General features: G+C 47.1%; 1 protein-coding gene across 4 annotated transcripts in view; it reads right to left on the reverse strand.

Annotated features, from left to right (window-relative positions):
* LOC8036426 (voltage-dependent L-type calcium channel subunit beta-1) overlaps positions 1–25397 on the reverse strand; it is a 132199-nt gene that overhangs the window by 34945 nt on the left and 71857 nt on the right. For 2 of the 4 annotated variants that reach the window (XM_042288909.1, XM_042288910.1), the window contains 7 exons: positions 23391–23524; positions 21024–21046; positions 15310–15428; positions 13525–13664; positions 10537–10649; positions 8357–8508; positions 5144–5239 (listed from right to left, as the gene is read on the reverse strand). In XM_042288909.1, coding sequence (XP_042144843.1) covers positions 5144–5239; positions 8357–8508; positions 10537–10649; positions 13525–13664; positions 15310–15428; positions 21024–21046; positions 23391–23524 — 777 coding nt within the window. Of the gene's footprint in view, positions 1–5143; positions 5240–8356; positions 8509–10536; positions 10650–13524; positions 13665–15309; positions 15429–21023; positions 21122–23390; positions 23525–25397 lie in introns of all 4 variants that reach the window. The other 2 variants (XM_042288907.1, XM_042288908.1) reach the window with 1 other exon arrangement.

The raw sequence follows: 25397 nt of genomic DNA on the forward strand, positions 1-25397 counted from the left end.
TACAAGACGGGAAGGGTTCACAAGGGTCGCGCGGGCATCCGCATATTCCATTCAGCACGCCAGCCGGTCGTGGACAGACGGTCGCCAAGTCGGAGTGCCTGCTAGGCCTATCTGCCGTGCTCGCTTGGTCGTTGTCGGTGAAATCGTGGCCGTTGGAGCTTTTCCCGGGTGTTTGTGGATCCAGCGTTCTTGTTCGTCGTGGTCTGTTTCAAGTACTTTTTACTTTTTTCTTGCTGCTTGAAGTCGGGACGCGTGAAAAGTGCACGTAGAAAAATAAACGTCCGTGGGCCATGTTGATTTGATCGTAAGAAGTGCGTAAGACAGCTTCGGAGCTGTCGTATGATTTCGTCGTAACCTGCGCAAAACTTACGAAAATTTCGTTCCGTGAATACAAATTTGTTCTTAAGTTTTGTCTTTTGCACATTTTTGGCGTAGGATTGTTTCGTGAATCTGGCCTCTGCACTTCCAAAAGTCGCAGGTAAGGTAAGACAGACGCAGACGACGTTGCGAGCAGACGACGCTCAAAGAGGGGGTCGCGATCAGCCAATCAGGGCTCGGCGTTCTGACGTCACCGCTACCCCCTGCGCAAGAAGCAGACGAACTTGCCCTCAGTATAGTCTCCTAGGCAGTACCCTACTGAAACACGGTTCTTTTAATGCAGTTCCCAAGCACGTGCAGAAAAAGTTCCGCCTTTTAGCAGGATATTACTCGCAGACAGCCATAAGCTTCAAGCAAACGTATGCTGTTTCGCGCAAACACTGCGACGAACGCCGATCGAACTAGGGGCGCTTGCAAAGCAAAGGATGCAGATTTCGCCTCTGAAGTGGCACAGCTAGGTACACGAAGCGGCATCTGGGCACATATTTCGGCGGATCCACTGGATCGGTGATGAGGCTGCGGGTCGTTCCCCCAGAGGCGACGTCCGCGGGCCGAAGGCAAACGGCGAACTGTTCAAATGCATGTCGTCACTTGACTTGGACGAGCTTGGTGAATCGTAGTCACGCTCCATTTTCACACGCGGGTCAAACAGATATCAGGCTGCACGCATGTTAAATACAAGTTCTGGTATCATTTCGAGATGGCCTAGCTGTTGGTTTCGGTTTCGCTGCATAATCAAGGTCTGTTCGATTCGGCCAGGAAGTTCTGGTAGCGGCAAAAGCCCCTCAAAGGGAATCTTTGCATTTCGACGATAGGTTCGCGGCATCAGGATGATTTTACGTTGGGAGTCGCTGGCGGGAAGGCCTGACGGTAGCGTCTTGTTATCGACCGTAACTTCGGTGTCAAGTTGAAGCGAGAATCGGCAAAAATGCCGATTCTCGGCGCTTTTTCCCAGGCCCGTTAGTGGGCGTCCACTGATACCAGCGGACAAAGCATGCAGTATTATGCTCAGCTACGGGGACATGCGAGTGTCAACGCACTAAATCCCAGACCTCTGAAATGCATCGGATCTTCAGTATGCATCCAAGAGCAACTGAAGGCGGGGACTATCATGAGGGCAATACCTTTCCTGTGTCTGTAAGTAAGAATATCAACACTGTGGATCTCCGCATAGCATCAAAAAGAAACAATTTATGCGAGCCAATATTTCAACACTCACCACAGGGAGCCAAACCTACGCGAGCAGGTGCCCAAAACGCTTTCAGAATATCATAATCAAGCAAATTCCTACCCCCGGTTATGATCTCGATTCCGCATTCACCGCGGGTACGTTATTATCATAAATGAGAGGAAATGCAACCTCCGTATCGGCGTTATTGTTAAACATTGCAGACATTTGAGCAAGAGCTGCGAAAAATGGTACCGCGAGCAGAGGCGGACGAGGAGTGTCGTCTGCTATCGCCGTCTGCTCTTGTCGTTTGCCTCTGCACGGACGCTGAACTAGTTCAGCCAGTTCAGGGGAATCGAACAGACCTAAATTGACTGGCCCGATTTTGGCGAGGAGTGGATGGACGTAGTTCAATATCGTTGGCACAGCATCACACCTCAGCTTACAACCCTTCTGTCCGCTTGGAGCTCAGCTCGTAGCTTTCTTCTGAGAGATGATTGCTGCATAAGCAAAATCTCGATCTTCATGGAAACCCAGTCCCTATGCACGACGACGATCCACTTTACTCGTCGCTGCACGTCTCGCGGAAAAGTGTGGAATGCCATGTCTTGGCTCGCATGTGCTGCCCGGTGGATATGGCACCCAACCGCGCAACAAAAATCTCACCCAACCACGAAACAAGTCGAGCACAACAACAAAAACGAAGCACGCTGAGGCATTCACTCACAGGCAATCGACGGGACAAAAATGCTCGCTTTGTGTTTTGTGACGTCAAAGCTCCAATGTTGCCAACGAAAACCGCGTTTACGCTAGAATGCGATTGGAGCAGTATAAATTTAATTACTCACGCAGAGGGGCATATAAAATTCGGATATTGCACGTACGATGCGTCTCGAGGCAATAACAATGATATTCAATTGTTTTCTCGAATACAAAATTTGACCGGACAATCCCTTTAATATTTTACCACGTTTTCGAATTCCCAGACTTTTCCCAGGTTCTCCTGACTGTCCGACGGCAATTTACCGGTCGTGCTCTCGAGCGAGGTTCTCCACCCTCAAGCTCCCCGATTTCCTCACCCAGTTTAAGCAGCAATTCAATACAAAAGAGCTGGCACATCTCTTGAGAACCCGCTTTATTGCCGTCCATGCCAGAGGGGTTTCTCGGCCATCGGCTGACAGTGTTCCCACGTTTTAAGGGTTGCTTTTCAAGCGCAATTTTTACCTTCTAACTTTGAGATTTTCTCATCTGGCAGAAATTAACTCAACCACCGTGAAACGGAGGAGGAAGCAGGGAAGCTCAAAATAAGAGCCCTCGTGTCGTGCACCGGCCACGATGCAACGGACAAGAATGCAACGAGTGGGAAATTGGTCCCGCTACACCAGTTTTGACATGGTTCGGCTCAAATCTCCGGGTTCCCTCGGAAACTCTCATTTCTGAGCGACGACACAGTCGCCTGCAGCGTGGATTGCGCAATATATTTGTCGTTGCTCGGAGAAAGAGAAGCAGGATTCCTCCGACCAACGTTGAAAAATTCCCCAACTTTTTCACAGTCGACCGATTCCCCGACAATTCCCGCTTTTCCAGGTTGGTGCTCACCCTGGCCCGACAGGGTACCGACCCCCTAAAAAACCTGCAATGTCTACTTTCAAGCGCAAGACTTCAGAGAGCCAATTGCTGCAATCCACACAAGGAGCTTGGAAATACTTTTAAAACGAAAGAGGCTTTGCTGTGGTGCTGGATAGGATCACAAAACCAAGGTGGAAACATAAATATTTTTCTTTTTGTGAGCACATGTGGTCTGCCGCAAACTAAGGACAAGCCCTTGTAAACGCTTTTATTGGCAAAGATAGTGGCAATACAGTCCAACCTCGTTATAACGAAGTAGCATCGGGCCCGCAAATTGGTTCGTTATATCCAATATTCGTTACAAAAGTACTCAGAAAAATCGTCTGCCACAGGGTGTGGCAGACGACCTCGTGCCGGTTCTTAAAGTGCTGAAGCCAACCGCTACTTGCCCTGAAGTCATGATGCCCCAAGAGGCACGCTAAACTGACGGCTTTCGTTTGCAGAAGAGCACCAGACACCAGCAAGTTTCGCGCTCTCACGTCCTTGAACCAGGAGAACAAAGCCTCTTCCACATCGGGGTAATGAGAAGGCCTGTCACGCTTTCTGTCGCCTTTCAGAGTGCTGTTGGCGTAGGTCTCTTCAATCTTCTTCCTCGAACTTAAGAGAGTAGACAATGTGCTGGGTGGGATCTTGAGGTCCTCCGCAACATCTTTCTTCTTGCGGCCGCTGTCAACTGCTCTTAAAATTTTAACTTTCGTCTCGAGAGACAGAGCTTTGCGCTTCAACGTCGCCATTTTCTGCTCCCAGATTGACTGACTGCCGTCGCTGTCGCTTTGGCACTCTAAATTTTAGTGTTTGATGACGCTTATAGGTGGCGCCGCTGGTGCGCCATCTTTTAGGGTTTATGCACCCGCTTCATAGATGGCGCCAGTCACCTCCCAAGGTGCTCGTTCGAGCGTTGGCAATGTTCGGTATCTTGAAAATCGGCACTGAATTTAGGTACATTGCCTTTTTACATGGTAATTTATAGATTTTATTTCTTTTTGTTTTGGTATTGCACATATTTCGAGCCGTGCGCGGCCGAAAATAATTTCGCTATAACCGATACCGCGTAGGATTCCGTGGTTTCGGTTTCGTTTTAAAGGTCGAACTTCCATTGAAATAAAGCATAACCAACCAAAATTTATATTTACTTCGCTATATCCGATAATTCGGTATATCAGTGTTTGTAATAACAAGGTTGGACTGTAGTGAAGACGACAATGCCGCCGGCATCCTCCATGGCTACCGTTGTAGTTATTGGCGCGGTCCATACGTGCCTGGCGGAACGTCCCGTTGGTCGGGGCTTCTTCTCGCAGTTGGATGGTACGGAGGCTGCCATTATGAGACACATGCTGCACCTGCAAGAAAGCCTCCACCGCTTTCTGCAGGCCCGATAAACATGGGTCCATAACGGCCCGTATTAACATTTGTGCGCATTATATTTATGGAGTCCAGATGTAACTAGGAACCGAATATACCAAAGTGATTTCCAATTCTCGCCGACTTTGTTATAACCAGTCTCAACAGTAACACGGAAAAGCAAAACAACTTTTTGCGGGACGGGACGATTTTTTCTCGGCCACTCGTGGGGACTTAAAATACATTGTCCGAGAAACACACGGAACACGTTCGAGAGACGGTTGTGAGCGCCCTTGTTCTGCGAGTTTCTAACACATGTGCCCACTTGAAACAAGTTTAGAAATCAATGGAGGACGGACCGACCACAGCCCGGAGCACCGAAGAACCCCCTGGGTTTCAACCACTGCCATTCAGGATGAGCCACGTTAAAAACGCTCTCCCCTAAAGCGTCCTCGCATCTTAAAAGCGCCAGGATGCCCGCAGCACGACCATCGCATCCTAAAAAGCGCTCCCTCCATTTCCGTCCTGTCATACTGTTGCCGGCAACACTGTTGAGGTGTTACAGGAGCGGCGGTGGCAGACGCCCGTCCGTTACAGAGCGGGCGGTGGGAAGAGGATTGCACTCACGGGCGGGCACTGGGCCAGCTTCTCCGCTGCCACCATCTGCACGTTGAGGTTCCGGCTCTGAGATTTGCCCCGAGACTTTATCAGCCTCTGGAGCACCTGCAACACAAAGCACAACTTCGTAGCAACATAGCTTCCATTTACGCAGTAGGACCAAGAGCAGGTTGGTGCGGGTCGAGATTGAAGAAAGAAAAAGACTACGCAACCACATGTTTCGTGCATTGTGCTGTGGTTGTGTCGTCTTCTTAAATCTTCATCTTATGGACAAACTATGTGCAGCGTGTTTTGAAGTGTGCTGGCTTCATGTGTCGCATGCGCATCTGTGAGACGTGATGCAGCGTCACGTGACACCGAGGTGCGCGACACCATCGAGCTGAAACTCGCGATGAGTTTGTGCCAACTCGAAATGGCATTTTCTTGTCTTTAAAATACACAATGCATCACTCCTAAATGAACTCTTTTGTATCAGCCTGATAAGATGTGCACTGCCCACACCATCACAATGCTCCACATGTGTACGATGCTAACTATAAAACCTGCGAGTGGAAGTTCTCTTTTGCCCACGTGACATGGTGTCAGAAGTGGCACCGGTTGTCAACGCACTAGTCCGTCTAGACGATCGTGGCGAGAGGACGCACACTGCAACGTTCTGGCTGCTGCAGCCACCACAGCCAAGTCATTCCACGCCAAACCACCTGACGGGGACCTTCTCAGATTTGATTGAAAAAAATCACAGTGGTAGGCACCTGTCCCCTAATATTCTGGCTGAAATATTTTGCGTCTATTGCCGTTATTTTGTGGCAGCCATTTTTTAAACCTTGAGAAAGTGGCCTTCATTTTTAATGCGACAGATGAACTTTCTTTTTTGAGGGAGTGAAACAATGACAAAATAATGGTAACAACATCGAGGAACTCCTAATAGATTAGCCGAGTTCGATTTACCTGCACCGGCGCATAAGAGTGTAGAGCGATGTACTTCTGCCCCTACACTTTTCTGCACCGGGGCAGGAGGTGCAGGTAAATCAAACGAGCCTATTGTTTTCCAAGTACAGTAATCCCTTGTTATAACGAAATCGCTTTTTACGAATAATCACGTTTTTCGAAGTTTGACGCAGTCCCGATCGCAACGCATGCATTTTGAACCGGATTATTCTAAGTGTGTCGACGGCCAGACATGCTTATTATGAAGGACGATCCGGCGAAAATACAGGGTGTCACAAAAGAAAATTTACACGGTCTTTTTTACCGCAAAAATAGACTAGGCATCGCCGAACGCTCATTCTCCGCCCATAGGTAGAGCTAGAGGTCACAACCATATGCCAAAGTTTCAGCCCGATCCGATAACTTAATCGAAAGTTATAGTTGATTTTCTGAAAATTTCAATGGGAAAATGGAGCCCATTTTTGCCCGTTTTCGGTTTCTGGTGCCATAGAGCCCCATCTGTTTGAAAACTCCAACGGCCGCCATTTTCCCATTGAAATTTTCAGAAAATCACTAATAACTTTTGATTAATTTATCGGATCGGGCTGAAACTTTGGCATATGGTTGTGACCTCTAGCTCTACCTTTGGGCGGAGAATGAGAGTTCGGCGATGCCTAGTTTATTTTTGCGGTAAAAAAGACAGTGTAAATTTTCTTTTGTGACACCCTGTACAGTATGTAAGCCAGCACAACTCTTCAAAGAGGTGCGCAAAAAGCCAGTAGCTGCGAAAGGTATATCGTCTTTTGCCGCTATAAATGCGCGAGGAGCACGGAGCACGTGCCTTGCACCGAGCTGCAATGCACCTGCCTGTTGCCCAGCGCCCATCAATGCAATTCAGACTTGTTGGTTGCTTAGTCTGTTAAGCCTATTTGTCCGCGTTGGCCTCGCAATCGTATTCCGTTCACTGTGTGCACGTGGTTTGCGGAAGTCTTCCATCATGAGTGCAAGGAGAACTTCATACACAATGAAGTTCAAGAGAATGGTTATTTCTTACGCGGAAGACAATGGAAATCACGGCGCTGCTGGACAGTTCGGAGTGCGGCGTTCCGCGCAAGCCGAGGCTGGGTGGAGCGGATGATGAAGAGGAACGGTTTCTCTTTGAGACGCCGCACCACTATCTGCCAGAAGCTACTGGTGGACTTCGAAGACAGGCTTGTCAACTTCCAACGTTATGTGATGAAGATGCGTCTCGAATCTCGCTACGGACTAGCTCTGGCAGATAGGCAATGCCGATGAGACCCCTGTGTACATCGACATGCCAAGAACGTGCACCCTGAATGAAGTAGGCGCCCGAGAAGTAAACTTGCGTACGACTGGCTATGAGAAGCAAAGGGTGATCGTAATGCTGTGCATCACAGCCGACGGTCGGAAACTTGCGCCCTAGATCATCCTCAAAAGACAAGTCGCGAGAGCGACTAGTCGAACGTGGTGCAAACTGATGGCAAGCGGGCTACTCTGCAATCTTTATTTATTTCCTTTCAAACATTTATTCTTTCATTTTGATTATAATAAATTCAGATTTCTTGTGCGAATTTCGTATTTTCGGGGCATGTTCCGAATCAAGCACCCCCCCTCTTTGAACATCGCGGGTGTGAAAAAAGAGGGTGCTTAGAATCGAGTAAATACAATATGGTTGCTGAAAAGAAAAAAAATGAAGGTTTGAGTTGTGGTTTGATTAAGCATTCTTGTTTAATTCACAGCAATAGAAAATATTTGTTTTCCAAAATGTTCTTTTTCAAAACTATTCACATTCAATTCGATTTATCACCTTTATTATTCATTTCGATTTGTTCCAAAAGATTATGATATTCACATACCTCTAAGCATAATGCATCTAGAACAGCATAACAAAAAATAGACCAATCTCACTAAGCGTTCCACGCATGCGTGACGTCGCCATAACTTTAGTTCACAGGAGGCAGGCAGCAGTGCACGCACGAAGCTCCAGCGGGGTTGTCCCACGTGCAGAAAGACTAAAGTGCCCTCGATGCATTGTAGCAGTGGCGATCTAACAAAACTGGCTGGTGAGAGTGGTGAGGCAAGCTACTTTTCCCAAAGTTTGAGAAAAGGTCTATCTGCTTAAAAGATTCCGAGTAAGTGACCAAAATAGAGCACCGAAAAATGCCATCTGGGTATGATTTTTGCTTTAGAACAGTCGCAGATGCCGGTACGTTCCTCGGGTACTCGAGGGGGGAGGAACGAAAGACGGGGAGGGCCAGACGGCCAGAGGCGTACCTTTGGGGAGGATATCTTGACGTAGACCATGATGGGCGCCAGTGATGTCTTGGCCAGCTGGGAAGGGTGGTTGATGGTGTCGCAATCAAGGACAACAAGTTGCAGGGTTCGTGCCAGCTCAAAGATACGTTCGATTTCTGCCTGCACCTCGGCTGTAAGAGAAAGAAAGGAACCGCTAAGCCTCCGATGCTCTTCGCTGCGGACGCACAAACACCGATCGAGTATCCGGAGGTTCCTTCGCAATAGACCATTTGTTATATCCCCCAAGTGGGCCGGCTCGCACTCGAGGAATCATGGGAACGGTGTTCCTTCAGCTCGCTAGTGATCGGCAATTTCGACCAATTCCATGGTTACACGGTTTTGATTATAATTCGGAGTCACCCTGAACAAACCTGGTATAGGGACCAAGGACTTGTCATATCACTTTTAAATTTTCTCATCAATGTCAGCATTTTAGATACTGTGCATGCGATCCACCATTCCACATGGCTGAGCTGCAGAAATCTCTTACAATATTATCATTCTCATGATTGTTGTTTTAGCAGAAATTGCTTAAAAAGCAAAGAATTCACACAACAGAAACCAAGATTAAGCTCGGAGTCAGCGGGGCTGTTTACAGCATTTTTAGTGTTTCTAACATAATATCAGCGTCTTTGAAGCTGTACGAGAATGATAATAATGTAAGAGAATTACACGGTTGCAGGAATGCTACGGCTGTGGGCGGTGCAGCTGGTGCGGCGGAACTATTCGCGTCGGCAGTCTAACACTGCTAATTTGAATGCCGAGAGAAAAACGCTCAGAGACTATCTTTCAGAAAAATGAAGAAGCAAATACAAATAGTGCCCCACCTTTACAAGCACGTTGTACCTAAAGGCCGGACAACTTTTAGTCTCAACAGGTAGGCGATATGCCTACCTGCTGAGACTAGTGAAACGAAGCAAATGTAACCGATTTATTTGTGAGCCAAGGAATTAATGGAATGAAATGCAAGTATCAAGTGGAACCGAATCAATCGCAAGATCATTTGTGAGGTAAGCCACAAGATGGTGCCGGTATATATAGGACGTACAGCAGGAATGCGCAACATGCAGCCCGCAGACATTAAACACTGCGAGATGTGCTCAAGACGGCAACCAGTGCAATGATGCCAGATATATTGAAAGCCTGTTTGCCAGATGTAGAAGGCAAAAACAGACAAATTTCTTTAGAGAGTCTTTTTTGCAGACGAAAGCAGCTTTCCACGTTGGACTGTGCACAGGGTGTCCAGGCTGTCTTTACAATTTTTGCTCGCTTTGATACCGTTGTAACCCAACACCCGGCGTGCAAAATGGCTATCGCATGGCGTGCGAAGCTGAACTCGTTGAGCGCTGAGCTGCATAATTTTTCCTTGAAAAAGTCGTTTGGCGCCGGAGAGCACCACGAGTGAAGTCGGCAAACACGTTTTGTATACTCCTGGGGCTCGAAATGCTATTTCTTAGCGATTTTCGCAAAAAATCCTTTCGGAACTTTTCTCTAGTTATATCTGCAGCGCCACCTCCACTTTGTTCGCACAGATTAAAAGCATCAGGGGCGTGCAACCAACATCTGTTTGTCCGATATTTCGCTATACCTGGGCTTGACTCTACGTTACCCAACTGGGTATTTCTTTCTTTCTGACAAAGACTGGCCAACCTTCCTTTTTGTGTATAGTTGCTGCTGGAGTTGGCACCAACAGCAGCTGGGACCAACTTCAACTGGGACCAGCTGCATCTGGAAATGTGTTCCGTAAACCAGTAGGGGACCAGTTGGATCCCAGTTGAAAATTTTTGCCAAGGACAAGTAATATGTTAGCACATATTGTGTAGTGTATGTCTATGGATCATACCAGAAACAAATCAAACAAACATCTGCGGTGAGTCAAACTGTGCACGGTCAACTCATTGAAAGTGCCGTTTCACCCTAGGGAAGTAAATGGGCTTAAATGGGTCAAGGACAGTACCTACGCAACAAACAATTGCTTTCCGGTTTACATTCACACAGCAGTAGGCTGTCAGGGCCCTCTTCGTTGCACAACGTACATACACCGGATGAGATCTGTCAAAATCTTTTCTGTCAGGGAGAGCATTGTTCAAATTTTCCCTTTTGTTGGCACCCAGAAAGTTTCGACCCAGAAAGACAATGAATGAAAAGGGAATATTCACCCATGCAAGATGACCTGCTGTTTGCTCGTTCAATGATGGCCCGCTTGCCGGGATTGTTGACGGCCGTGCGCTTTGCCAGTGATATGTCCGCAGTCACTCTGGTTATTATGATCCTGCAATAGGAACCACAGTAACAAATGTCAAAACATACAATGACGTGGTGCAAAGTTTACCAGTAGAATATTTCGACAAAATCCGACGGAACACTGACAAAACATTCCCGGCAAATTCTGACAGGACGCCAATAAAACATCCCCAAGAAAATCTAGCTGACAGGATGCCGATAAAAAATATCTTCCCAGCTAAACTCACTAATCGCTTGATTTTGGGAGCAATAACTAAGCCTGTGCATTTGCAATGGCTGTAAAAAGTATGTTTCGTGAATATCCTTAATATATGCTAAAGAAAACCAACCTTCCAAACCTCCACATTTCTGAATATTCCTTCCCCACCACACACGACCGAGAAGATTGGAAAGCAGGGTGCCAATCTTTGATATGCGCGTTCATGTTGGGTTCGACACCCCCGACCTTTTGCTTTTGCTACAACCTGGAGCTACGAAAGCGAACACTCGCTAGAATAACTGCGTCCTCAACAGCAAAGGAAATGTCAATCACCACATCTTCCAGCACTACGACTCATAACACGCCAATCCCAGTCCCACCAACGCATGCATGGGTCGCCCGCAGTCGCAGCGGGACCCCAGTTGAAAATTCCCATTAATGTAGATTCCAATTGGAATTTCTAATTGGTACCAGCTAGGTTTTGGGACAACCAATTGGTCACTGCAGTGGGAACCAATTGGAACCGATTAAGATTCCAACTGGAAAATTTTTTCCAATTGGTGAGACCCATTGGCCAGTGTGCTAATTGGAACCCAGTAAAACCAATTGGTTCCAATTAAAACCAGTTAGAATTCCAATTGTATCTAATGAGAATTTTCAGCTGGGCACCCCAAGGTCTTCGCCGGCCTACTTAACGAGGACGTCGATGACTGGATAGACAGCTACGAGCGTGTAAGCTATTTCAATCGCTGGCTAGCAAAGATCGCATTTTATCTGACAGAAGTCGCTAAGACCTGGTTCCTAAAACATGAAGATGAGATTCCCGACTGGGCAGCTTTTACCGCCAAACTTAGAGAGATTTTCAGTAGCCCAACAAGCCGTAGAGAAACTGCGAAGAAAACAACTTCAGTATTGTCAACAGCAAAATGAAGAAAGGTACACGTCTTACATCGAAGACGTTTTGACACTTTGCAGCAGAGCCGACGCCGACGTGCAAGGGTCGGACCGCATACGTCATATCTCGAAGGGAATCGCGGACACCGCATTCAACATCTTTTTGGTACGCAACCCAACGTCAGTGTCGGACACAACCCTTGTGTGCCAGCACTTAGACGAAATGCGCACTGTCCAGTTGCCTCACGTACCACAGGTTGCCAAAGAGACAGACAGATCTGCGCAGCTTCATAGGACTGGCTTCGTATTTTCGAAGGTTCATCCGAGGGTTTGCTAACATCACTAGTCCCCGTAATGAACTTCTTAAAAGCAAAACCACATTTTCTGGGACACCCGCTCGTGAAATTGCTTTTACTTCGCTGAAGAGAGCTCTCACGGCTAACCCAGTTCTCTGGCAGTTCTGCAACGACGCCAAGACCATACAGTACACTGACGCTAGTGACACCAGCACTGGAGACGTTCTTTTACAATGAGCTATTTTTTCTGTCGAACACATCATTGCCTATGCGGGCCGCTCCATTAGTAAAGCTGGAATGAACTACACAATCACAGAAAATCACAAAAAAGAAGCGCCTCGCTGCGGTACGGGCCATCAACAAATTTTCTCCTTACCTCTGGACTCTACGTCTGCAGGAATATGACAGGAATATGAGATAATCTTAAAAAGCCATATAGTTTGCAAGCAAAACCCTGGCAGTTTTCTGGAAAGTATACTTCCGCATGCGTCTTAGAGACAGCAGCTCGCCACTCGCGTGACTAACTATCACGGTGGCACTGTCAACACTTCTGCGCCGTCTCGCGAGCATGATAATAAACTAAAATTGGCCTTCTTTGGATCCGCTACAAACTTTCCGAGGTCTAGCAGTCCCGGATATAGTGCGCCAGCACAACGGGGTGTCGTCTACAGCCACCTAGGAGACAAAGCTTGCACGTCGTCAATAGTGGTTCCAAATCGCACATGCTTCCGCTTTGGCATTGCCACGTGCTAACATAGCGCTCGTTCCAAGATGATGCAAGACGACGACGCAAGCTAGGCACCGCAGATTCACTAGTCGCAACGTCTTCTAAGTGGCATTGCTGTAGCCAACCCTTTCTATGCGCCTTTCCAACGTTTACAGATAAGAAAAGCTCAGTGAAACAGCATGTGCATTGCTGCTGAAAGCGAGCGAATCACGGGCCACACGGATAAAAAAATGAAAATGGCGTCAATCAGAAGCGCTCTTCTAGAATGGTCTATAGTCGCAGATAAGATGAGAACGGCGTCTCTTTCCAGCGCCTCCGGCACCCACTCGCCATCTTTGACCGTGCTCTCACATCAAGTGTACACTTGAGGCTCGCGATATGCCCAATTTTTATTTTCATATAAACCGAGGTAGAAGGAAATGGAACGCACATCGCCTTTAATCTTCCGAAATTTGCCCCCTCAATAGATCAGTTGGGAGGGCAGTCGACTGTAGAATAAACAACTGCTGGCATCCACAGGTCGCTAGTTCGAATCCGGTTCGACAGACGGAAATTTTTGTTTTCGTATAATCTTGGCGGCTGAGAGGGATTGTGTGATTGGCGACGTCACAGCGATCCTCTGCAAAGGATCCCTCCCTCCCTCCCTCCCTCCCTCCCTCCCTCCCTCCCTCCCTCCCTCCCTCCCTCCCTCCCCCTCCTCCTCCTCCTCCCCCCTCTCCCCCCTCCCCCCCCCCCAACCCCCTGTCGCTGTTAAAGAAACGTCGGCAAAAGCGGGAAGGGCACTGACCTGCCTTCGAAGCGGTGCTTCAGATAGTCGAACAGTGCTTTCTGCATCATGTCTGTCACCTCGTAGCCTTTGAGAGAAGGCCCCACCAACACCACTGGTCGCACAGAAGGCACTACGTCGTACGGGGATGGGCTCTCAGACTGCGGAGAAAAAGGGCAATGTGAAGGTTACGAACTAGCACCGAATCTAGAGACCACTACCCATGACACACACTTACAGATAGGGCATCACTAACTTTTGTCCAATATCGAAGTTAGACTAATTCAACAAACCTTCGGCCCTTTTATTTTTGTATTTCTATACCCTTTGTAAATGGCAGTAGCTTGAGCCACCTAGCATAAGTCTAAAAAGACAAACATGCGATTCCTCCCGTCCTTTTAAAGCAGTTTTATTTCCCTAGCTATCCCTAGGCAGTGTGGGATATCATTCAGATGACCTTTGGGGGATCGGGCAAAAAAAACTAAAAACATCACCCCCATGCCTTTTCCCCCCCGGTGAGGGGGTCGCCAATTTTCCTCTGGTCAAACCCTGTCGGTGTTACCCCCAGCACCGGACCCAGTGGGAGACAGGGTTGAGACTTTGGGCCGGAGCCACGAGGAGGGGGAGTCCCAATTTTCCTCTGCCCCCGCCCCCGCCCCCCCCCCCCTGCCCCCGCCCCCCCGCCCCCCCCCCCCTGCCCCCGCCCCCCCGCCCCCCCCCCCCCCCTGCCCCCGCCCCCCCGCCCCCCCCCGCCCCCCTGTCCCCAGCTGTGCTAGTTGTGCATCCTTCAAGTTTCCCCAGATAATTTCCATCAACCTTTTAATCACCACTTTGTGACTGTAATACTTTTCTCTTCCGTCCTTCCATCGTTGGCAAAAATATTAGGAACATACAATGGGTCCTAGCGGTATACACCAGCTCATGTTTACAACATAACCGGAGCACCCCTAGTAGACGCCACCGGCGCCGTGCATGCACGATGGGGTGTGGGCAATAAGCTCGCCGTCGCACCTAAACAAACCATTGAAATGCGATGTTGGCGGCGTTGGTATGAGTCCCCGTGCTCTTTTCCGCATTTGATATGTTGATTCTTCGTCTTCCTAGCAATGTCTCGCCACTTTAGTGGCCCGAGCGAAATTAACGAGGCTCATTACACCCAAAAAAAATTTGCGCGAATAATGCGACGTGCAGCGATTCATTACATGTGAATGCCCCAGAATGGACGCTAAAACCATGATGAGATTCTGCTCGCTATTTTCGGTCGCAACGTCACACAGGCTGCAAAACAAGTGTGGAGCGTAGCAGCGAGGCTTGAAGTTGATGCTGAAAATTGCAAGCAGAATCACACCAAGTGAATCAGTCATAACAAGTCGGTGATGGCCACTGGTAACAACAATAAATATCTCCTTGTATCTACTGTTTACACTGAGCCTATATTTGCCTCAAACAATCTTACGACTTGTAAGTCTCTTGAGCCCTGCACTTACTTATTGCAGTTACCAGGTCAATGTTTGACCTACAGGCCGCTGTGATCTGAACGAGCAGACGACAATATGCAGACAAGTTTGAGAGAGCAGATGACAGTTTGAACGATCAGGCGGCCGTTTTCATTTGGAAGACTCAATGAACGTGATGTGTAGTCCAGACAACTTTTGTTACGTCATGCCATTGCGGCGTGAAGTTACGAAGTTGAGTTTGTGTATAGCTATCTCCTATTTTATTTTTGGCGTGTCCTTTAAATGTGATCAAACGAAAGTCCAAAAGCCTTTTCAACACTTTCTACACGTCCACAAAAGAAACGCTTGCCTTCTTGAAGAAGGGTTTTCGCTTCTCCTTGGCAGGGAGTGTGGTGATGACGCCTCGTCCCAACTTGGTGTTGCCCGGACTGTCGCTTTCTTCCACGTTGCTCTCCAGCCCGTTCTGGTCTGCAAAACCAACGAGTAAAAGCAGCCCACAGTGCTACCACAATCGCCTTGCCTGCAAGCCATTCGGGCTCCTGTCCCCGCAGCTGCCATATTAAATGTATGCAAGCGTCCGCAAAAATGTCGCTATGCTCCAGAAAGTGTGAATAAGTTCCACGCATGTCATTCCCCTCAAGGACGTTTTCGATGAACAGGTGTCGCCTTGGCAATGTTTGTGTACTGTCTCTCACTTTCTGTCCCTGTCTTGTGGTGTCTGTTACGAAAAAGCAATAGACACCAACACCTTTCCCTAAAACAAATGCTGCAATTTGCTTCTAGAGTACTTAATGACACGTCCCGAGCAAGACCTCTGTTGTTTGTTGTTTTCAAATGTATTACAAGATTGCTTCTGCCGGTTTAGTTTGAAACGCTAACAAACATGGCTGCCTGCGTTTGTAGAGTGCTGAACGAGCGTAACTTGTTGAGCTCGTGAATTTTTATGAATGTGGGACGTTTTGAGTTCACGTAGGTGCTTAGAGAAAGATCTTATCGACCAACGTGGTTTGCAGCAAACAACTGTCGCAGGCAAGCACCTTTGGAAGCGCTGTGCGGATGCTTGTTTTCCTAACGGGACTGACCTGAGCCTAGCGTCCCTATTTTGATTGATCTGGCCCGATTTCTTTCTTAGTGCGTGTTGATGCTGAATAAAGATGTTGGTTCCCGTAAAAGCAGCCCCACTGCTCTGTGAATTGTGAAGCCATAGCGAATGCAACCATGGTTTCAATATAGAGAAGATATCTACACAGGTAAGAATTTGCGAGCGATGTGGCTGGAGGCAATCAGACGTTTGGCTAGTATCAAGTTAGTCCAGGTATGGTCCCATCATCTCACTTCAAGAGGCAAGTGGCTTTTAAGTTTTGCAGTGCACCTGGCCTGCCAAATCGAATAATTTTACTTCACGTTTTAATTGCACGTCGTGACGCTCGCTCGCCTTGTTTGTGGATGCCACACCAAAAAAAATTACAAAACAAAAAAGCTCAAATGACTGCATGCTTATTTTGTTCGTTTCTTTCAGTCCTCTCGGTCATTCTTCACCGCACATCAGCAGGCGCTGACGATGCAAGTATTGGACCGTCGCCCACTCTATAATGAAACGCTAGATCACCGCTTTCATGGTTGAGTCTTGCCAGCGTTGTAAAAGTTTTTAGACGGGGTAGAACAGCAGACAGACAAACGTGAAAACGTATGCCGACGGACAGCGTTCATGTCCGGTCCTTCAGGCATGGCAGACGATGATAGATGGAAAGGCTGTCGCGCGTCTGCTCACATAACTAGCAGGCGTTGTCAGACACCAAACTAGACGCCCCGGATGTCGGGAAAGGGAGACACCAGTCTTGTTAGCGTGTTCGGCAGAGCAGCCAAGCCAATCCAGTAGTAATGGGAGGGGCAACTGATTTGTGGGCGGGGCTTAGAGCAGGCCATGACCTCCACCTAAATCGAGTCTAACAACGTAAATATTGCACAATATTTTTTTTTCTTCTCGTGAAAAAATTATGAAAAAGATGTGTCCCATCTGTTTTGTTTAAAAAACATATTTTTCATTGCAGTGTCCTTTTAATGGGTGCCATTAAAATTTTTCAACCTTATTTGACCAATTTTTTTACCTTATTAATTAGAAGATTCTGCTCATGAAACCAATAGAATGAGGAGCAGAAACCCATTTTTTCTTGGTTTTAAAAAATGAAATAAACTGAAGTTGGGAGCATGTCTCAACCCTCGTCTTTCGAGTGATGTCACGGGAGGTACCTCGGGGTTTTTCCTTTAGTTCCGTCTTCAAGGACCCTTCCTTTCAAGGTCTGGCCAAAGATTGAGATAAAAGACCACGGAGACAATGGGTAGCGGCGGAGAGGCCTTGTTCACTTCCGTCAGACCAAAACTTGTTCACTCCCCCCCGACAGCGTGGTTCCCATATACCCGCCATGCAGATCAAGATGTTTTTCCCTTAGCGATTACACGGCGAGATCGCAGTATTTCTGCCAATGTAACTATAAAAAAATATGAGCTGCAACACGTGAAAACAGTTAGACTGCCCTTTTAATGTAGGGGTAGACGCTTGTTAGGACACGACCCAGTAGCAAATGGTATTTTACTAGAATGGAAAGTTGGGCGAGTTGGTATGAATCCATTTTGAAAAACAGCGCGAATAACACACGGACAAGGAGAGAACACACAGGACGAGGCGCTGACTATCAACTTTATATTCAGAAGACATATATATAGTTGATAGTCAGCGCATCGTCCTGTGTGTTCTCTTCTTGTCCGTGTGTTATTCGCACTGTTTTTCAAAATGGAGCAAATGGTAAGCGGGGCCCCCCCTCTGCTAGAGGCAACAAACGTGTCTCCTGTCCTCAGCAAGCACTTTGTGGAGAGGCAGGTGGCACTAATAATGCTGCGTGCGATGCACCCGTGTTGTTTCTCATGGAAGCGAGAATAAATAGTACACACTGCGATAACATGCAATGTCTTATAGTGCAGGAAAACTCTAAAAATGCCACTCCATTAACGACGAGCTTCCGCTACAATAAATCTCAACGAGGGGTAAGCTGTTACAGGATTTTACCGTCCTTGTAACGAGATGGTGGGATCTGCACCTGGCAGCTTTCTTGCTCGCAAAATTTGTGAGGCAAAATTCGCGGGCACGTAAGAGTGCAAGTATTGGAAAGTACCACGCGGGCACGTAAGAGTGCAAGTATTGGAAAGGGCACGTAAGAGTGCAAGTATTGGAAAGTACCACGTAGTGAAATGATTTAGTAGATGGCTAGCATTTTCTCGAAACACCCGTTTGGTTGTGCGTGTGTTTTTTAAAGTCGAGCAAAGTGTCAAAGTGTGGCCAAATGGCCCGAGTGAGCATAATGATGAGCAGTAAAATTCAAAGAGCCCTTTGGCCTCCAAGGACGTTCCGGGTACCCGCTGTCTTCTTCGTCTTTAACTGTTCTGGGAGAAGGGAGCTTGTTAAGCTTTTCCTCCGTCGCTTCGATAAAGATATGTTAAATAGAACGGAGTTCTTTGGTCTGGGGGCAGCTTTCGGTTCAGAATTGTGCGTTAGAATATAGAGGGGGCAAATAGGCTTAAGTTCTAACAGGCAGGCCTTTGATGTCAGGTGTGATTTTGAATTCCAGTGGCAGTTAATCGGCGACCTTGAGAATGACTAAACATGGTTGCGCGCAAAAAGACGGGGAACACATAGACAAGCGTGCAGGAGGGAAGAAGGAAAATTTTTTTGTGCTCAACCATGTGCACCAACTCATCCAACTGCATGACCACCTTACTTGAGAATGACGTATGTATGAGGAGAATGCCGAATAAACGAGCGAGCCAAGATTGAGACTCGGGTTTCTGTTGTTTTTTTTTCTTTTTTTCTTTTGTCTTCTAGTTTGGTTTCTTCGAGTTTTTCACCTTTTAAGAAGAAGTTCACGCCAGCTAGCCTGCACCATCGCAGCCGTATATGCTCTCATGGAGGGTGTTATATTAGCTTGTTAAGAGGAATATTTGACCCAGGTAGCATGCCCCTTGTGAATCAGTTTGACATATAAGCAAATATTAGAGGTGGACAGAAAACTACTGAAACCTACAAATGACATGTATGCGAGTATACCATCATTTTGTTTTTAAATTTTCAAGCTTTTCTGAGTTTTCTCCGACAACTAGTCTGGAGAATGGCAAACATCTAAAACTATCAATAATAGCGACAATGATGTGTACAGTGATGCTACTGCAAAATTGTGATTTGGAGCAATTTTGGAAGCACCTGAAAAAAATTTTGGAGCACTTTGGAGCACCTAAAAATGGTTTTGGGAGCACTTTGAAGCCTATAAACATGAAATTTTGAGCCCTTTTGAGCACCTGATATCATTTTAAATTTCTAAAATCTCCTATCGTTTTTTTTTTTCTGTAGACAGTAAAGCCATTTTGCAATGTTGGTTTCCAGAGGCTTAACTAAGAAAACTTTACCTTCCACAGAAGTCCAATGTGAGGGATTACTTGACAGATACTTCTCATATAAAAAAAGTTGACACAACTGTTGATGTAACTTTCTGCGCATTGTTTATTGTCATGTTCTCGGAAAGGCTTGCTTCAGAAAGAAGCACCTGCTCCAGTTGACAGCACAGCCGTTAGGTGTCCTTCACTTTTCCGCATCTCAGGTTGCGTGCGGCTATGACAGACGACGCATGTCACTGCGTAATTCGGCCAGCCACGCAATTTGGTGCAATATGGAGGATTTTTATCAGGATGGCGCAAGAAATTGATTTTGGTACAAAATACCACATTTGGTGCAGAAGTGGAATCACTGTGTATATACTGACCTCATTAAACCCCAAAACAAACCAGGTCAAAGTTTAGAGCTTCCATAGTTAGTTGCATGACTACTTGCTTATTACTAATGCCAAAACTACCAACTAAAGAGTGCATCCAAATGCAATGAACCTGAGTCAGTGTTAGCATGCAGCTATAACATTTGTTTTGAAATTTCTCTGACCCTTGCTACCTTTTCTCTAATTTAACCTAGATTTACGCAAGCTTCCCATAATTACATTGAAAACTCAATCACCACAATATAACAGCTACCAACAGATTTAGCCAGACAACAATGTCCATTTGTCTGCTTTCGAGATTTCCAGGTTTTCCAAGTTCCTATAGCAGTTTCAGCCACGCCACTTCTTGAAAATTTTCAGGGTTCACGACTTCTCGAATATCTGTGACATTTCAAGACTTGCAAATTCCTAAACCCCCAAAAATCATATAGGCCCCATCAAATTCAAGAACATCTCTAGACTTCCCAAATTCCTATATGCTCTACCCAAAACTTCTGACATTTGGTTTCCAATATCCCATGGTATTTTCTACGCTTCCGAAATTCCTAGGCTCCCCCCGACATCCCTAGGGTTCCCAAGTCCTCCATTCTAGACTTTCAAAATTTCAAGATTCTCCAAACTTTCTGGCACTCCAAGGCTTCCCATACTAGATGACATTTGTAAATTTCCCGATCTCCTAAGCTTCCTGAAATTCCTGAAATTAATAGGTTTCCAAAATTACAGATATTTCTACTTCCCACATTCCTACGCTTCCGAAAATCTGCGACACTCCTGGGCTTCCCATATTCCCTAGCATATCTAGACTTCCCAAACTCTAGGATCCCCAAAATCTCATATATTCTCAGGCATCCTATGGTCTATGACCTTCCAGGCCTTACGAAACTCCAGGCTCTTCAAGATCTCCAAAACTCCTAAGCTTCTTATATCCTGCATATTTATGCAGTTCAAAAATCCCTAGTCTGCTTAAAAATGCCCGAAGCTTCCCATATTTCACAACATTACTACATTCCCCGAATTCCAAGGCTTTGCAAGATTTCCAACAATCCTGGGCTTCCAAGAATCCTTCTTTAAAGGTAGATTTCTCCACTCCCCAAAGGAACAAGACAACAGTCCGTGCACCACTCAAAGGATCGGGGTAAATGGGGGACAGGTGTTAGGCTTAGCTTTCTGGCACTTGCGCTGGGACAGGCACGGGGAAGGAGGGCGTCGGACCCAGGGCGCGCCGGAGCAAGCAACCAAGACTCACCTGGCGTGGGTGGCGTGGAGCCCCTGGAATTCGAAGACTTTGAGTTGGACAGGACCCCACTCACGAGGCCACCTATGTTACTAGACCCACCGGCTTTGCTGAAACGGCACACACACTGGGGTTTCTCTCTTGCCCGGTAACTAGGGCCATAACTAGGGCCACTACCACTGCCCCATCCTTACGATTGGAAATTGCGAGCTTTATGTGCAGTGTCTTCGGGCGACACCGTTTGGCTCTGACCGTCGTTCTGGATTTGCTGCCCTTTCAGATAAAGCTTGGGAACACTGATTTTGGGCAGCCAGGCTCTTATTTGGGGGCTCCCCAGGCTGCAGATGACCACTGATTGGGCATTGCATGCCCAATCTGCCTCCTGACATAGAAACCTCATTATTTAAGATTGGCTCTTTCCACACAACTCTAGAGCACCTTGTGACGACTTGAAGCTGAGCAAGTTGGTTCATTGCTATATTTATGGTGCCAGCTGAACATAAAAGAAGGATTAGAGAGGAAGAGATAGAAAAGGCATGCACACCACCGGTGTGCATACCTTTTCTATCTCTCCCTCTCTCTCTCTCTTTAATCCTGCTTTTATATTCAGCTGGCACTATATATATATATCGAGAGCCCCCGTGAGAGGGTAGAAACCAAGGCCGACCTTGTCACCCCTCTAGCGACCAAACTCTACCCTCTTAAAAGAGCACTGCCAAAACTTAAGAACTTGGTCAGCGAGGATAGAAATAACGCTAAAGATATGGGCGGGACACTGATTGTTTTGGAAACCCGGGGCCATGAAACATGAGCGTTTGGTCTGTGGTCACATAACGAAGTGTGGCTCGTCAAAACTAGAAGAAAAAAAAACTTTACGTGTTGTAGGGTTGCTTGAGAAAATTTAGGTGCTTTACGATCCTGGAAACCAGGTTTCGAATCCAATGTTGGACACGTTTTTCGAAACTACGGTAAAAGCCTCATATACTGTCGTGCCCACTTATAACGAAGTCGGTTAGAATGGAGTAGCGGCTATAGGCAACACAATTTGCGATTTCCCATTCTCATTTGTACTTTTTCTATGTATTTGTGTCCGTTTTAAGCGAAGGAAATTGAGCAGCTCCCGCGGATATTGCGAAGAAAAATTTTGTGACAATTGAAAAAATAATTGAATTTAGAAAAGTTACCAAGTCGCAAAGCGTTGCACTTTGCTGCTGCGGCTGAGCAGTCACCCAGACCGGGCGGCAGACGACGCAGCAAAGGCCGCCAGCGGACGCCTCTGCAACATCATCTGCTCTCCGCACCTTATTTGGGAAACGGCTTTTTCCTGTCGCACACGGAGAACCTGTCGTGGCATGCCAATAGGGGCGTTCGGGGCGCTAGCGACAGCGTACTGGCGGAGATGACGGAGAGAGCCTAAATTTAAGAGAGGGAGCAACTCCAATCATTGAGAGCATTTTCAATTTAATGGCAGACGCCTCCTGGGCAGATTGGCGGAAGTACGCCTGCATCTGGTTGTCACGTGGCCAGTGTGGCGAGGAAACTGGGCAAAGAGGCAGACACATTTGCAGAAGGTGAACGTTTTTCAGTTTTGACTACTTGCATGTTGTCCCCTCCCTTAAATCTAGGCTCTCTATACCGACGAAAGGAGAGCTTGAGCGCAAACTCAGTGCTGTGCGTGCTTCTTTGTTTGCTTCGTGTTCCGTGTCGGCGTCGCTGGTCGGTGTGGTCGCTCTTGCGCGAAAGTCTAACTTCGCTCAAGCACCGATTCGGCAAATCGCCACCGCTCAACGATGGAGAGTCCTGGCACTGCTGACAGCACGACGGGGAAGAAGAAGGCAATCTCCTCGAAACAAAATTGTGCCATCCTCGACAAAGCGCGCATAAAGCATGCGCGCTTTGCTCTCCACAGCCGGCGTTCTCCACGGCAGCCGTCGCAGCTGTTAACACGGTCCGTACGTAGCTCGCAGGATCTTCTCTCTATCGGAGTTTCTTGCAGTGGGCAAGAAGCAGATCCGATCTAGCAGAGAGTGCGTGCAGGGAAGCCTCAACCGCTTTCTGCAGGCACGGTAAACATTTGCTTGCGACAGCTTGTGTTACTTTTATGAGTTTAGATATAACGAAGAAGTGGATATAGCCAAGTGATCTCAGATCCCCATTGACTTCGTTATAACCGGTGTCGACAGTAAATAGGTAAAGAAATAAACTAAATATGTAAATAAATAAGTAAATAAAGAAACCTCTGTATGATTAAAGAGCGCAGGGTACCAGTGGCATTGCTCTGGCTAGAGACAACAGACGCCCTTGGGGCTAACGCCATCTGAACACAGCCCAATCACCATCCCCAGCGGCACAGAGCCAAGAGAGGAGGACGGTGCCAACCTTGAGTAGAGCTTCGTGCTCCTCGTCTGCGTCTGCTGCAGAATGAGGTTTTCGAGTTTTGCCGGACTCGGGATGAAACCCATGTCGCAGCCTTCTTTTGTGAGCCGTCCTACCCACCAGTCGTTGTTGTACTTCTGCAGCAAGAGAACGGGAACCCATCAGCGTCTACAGGCTGCCATCCTGACGTTTGTTTCCTTCGGGGTTCTTTCGCTTCCGGAGATCAACTTTACTTAACACGGCATGTGCACACCCGATACATTGCACCAAACAGGAAGAGCACTTTAAGGCCCGTTCACACTCTTGCAACCGAGTACGTCCGAGAGAGACGGGACTTGTTGACCTGTTGAAGCCTCTTAAAATTTCTTAGGACGAGGGAACACACTGGCATTCTGGCACCATCTATGCGGTGAGCCTGAAACTGCATTCCACAAGAGCGAAGGGTCTGTGGGATTTCCGAGGTCAAACGTGTGTAATACCCGTAAGAAAGGCTTGCTTATAACGTTGCAAAAAGTTTTTCGAGCCAAGAAAGAAAAGATAATGTGCAAGAGAAATAGAAAATATGCCGGACCGCCAAGTTTACACTGCTACCCAACAGATGGCGCCAGTGTGTCCTCTCGTTGTAAGAGGGTTCAAGGCACCCAGTTGTAAGAGCTCGCAAGAGCGTCAACGGACCTTTAGATAACTTCCCTGAAAGGGGAACCTGCCGCACAAGTCAACTGGATCGTCGGACCTTTCGACGGATCGCATAAACCGGTTTTTCGGCGTATTGAGCCAAGGTTTTGCATGGAGGTGGCCAAAGATAATGCATTTTGTGCTTCAAAATTTAAAAAAATAAACTTACCCGAGTGAAGAATTAGAAATTAATAGCAAGAATTCGCTACCCACAGTGGCATTTACTTTTCCCAGCACGCTATTTATTAGCTCTAAATTCAAAAGGCTATTGAGAAGACGGCAAATGAAGATGATGCCAAGATTAACATTAAACTCTCACCCCGCTTCCAGTGGGGTGACGTCGCACATTGTAAAGCTTGCACATCGAGCAGACAGTCTGAAGAACATAGTATACTGCTCATTTTTGTCATTCTGCTGGAGGGAGCTTCTCAGCAATCATTTCAGACAATCAAACTTCTTGTAACTTAGCCGGAGCATGTCGTGCTGCCCAAATTACAACATTCATAGTCACATTTTCAGTGTGGGAAGCAGAATTTTTAAGAAAAGGTGAGGACAAAATTTCGAAGTTCAATAACTTTGCGAAAAAAATTGTATTTAACGAATAATGTCTACTGATGTGTTGAGCCAATTCTGAGGCAAATCAGCGACAATCAAAACTTAACCAGGGCTCTTCTTTAAAAAGAGCCATCAAACACTTCTTAAAATGACATCAAAAACTTCTTAAACACTTCTTCACACAGCAAAGTTAATGTAATTTCCATCGAACAAGATTATCTGATAGTCCAATTAGCGCCCGCCACGCCCGTCGCATTGTGGTGCACGTGCGACCCTCATTGTCAGGACGAGCCGATTCACCGATCACAAAGTCTTATTTGATGGACATGACATCAACTTTGCCGCGTTTTAGGAGCATTATACTCACTAACTACTGCTCGGGATAAATTCTCAACATCCCCAACCCAAAAACATGCCTTTCATCTCCGCACATTAGTGGAACAATTTAAAGAATTTCGACGCGCAGCCAGAACAGAACAAGCGGACATGTAATTTGGCGCCGACCATGTGCCGCCGACGTTTCTCAGAGCACTGGGATTGGCAATGCACGACAAATGTACCGTGCTCCAGACACCATTAGAGTTTGGCTATTTGCGCTGCCGCAGCGAACATCCCCTGAGGCAGTGACTGTAACCGAGCTCGAGCCGAGTTCTCAGAGTGCTCTCGTCCAATCCACGAGCCGCACTCAACTGTCGTCGCCGTCGCGGGATCCCTGCCACCGCATCAACGTCGCAGTCCCCACGTCTACTTCAGCAAACTTTGTGAAGAAGAAACCAAACA

The sequence above is a fragment of the Ixodes scapularis genome, unplaced genomic scaffold (assembly GCF_016920785.2).
Source record: "Ixodes scapularis isolate PalLabHiFi unplaced genomic scaffold, ASM1692078v2 PGA_scaffold11__112_contigs__length_91849675, whole genome shotgun sequence".
Taxonomy (NCBI): domain Eukaryota; kingdom Metazoa; phylum Arthropoda; class Arachnida; order Ixodida; family Ixodidae; genus Ixodes; species Ixodes scapularis.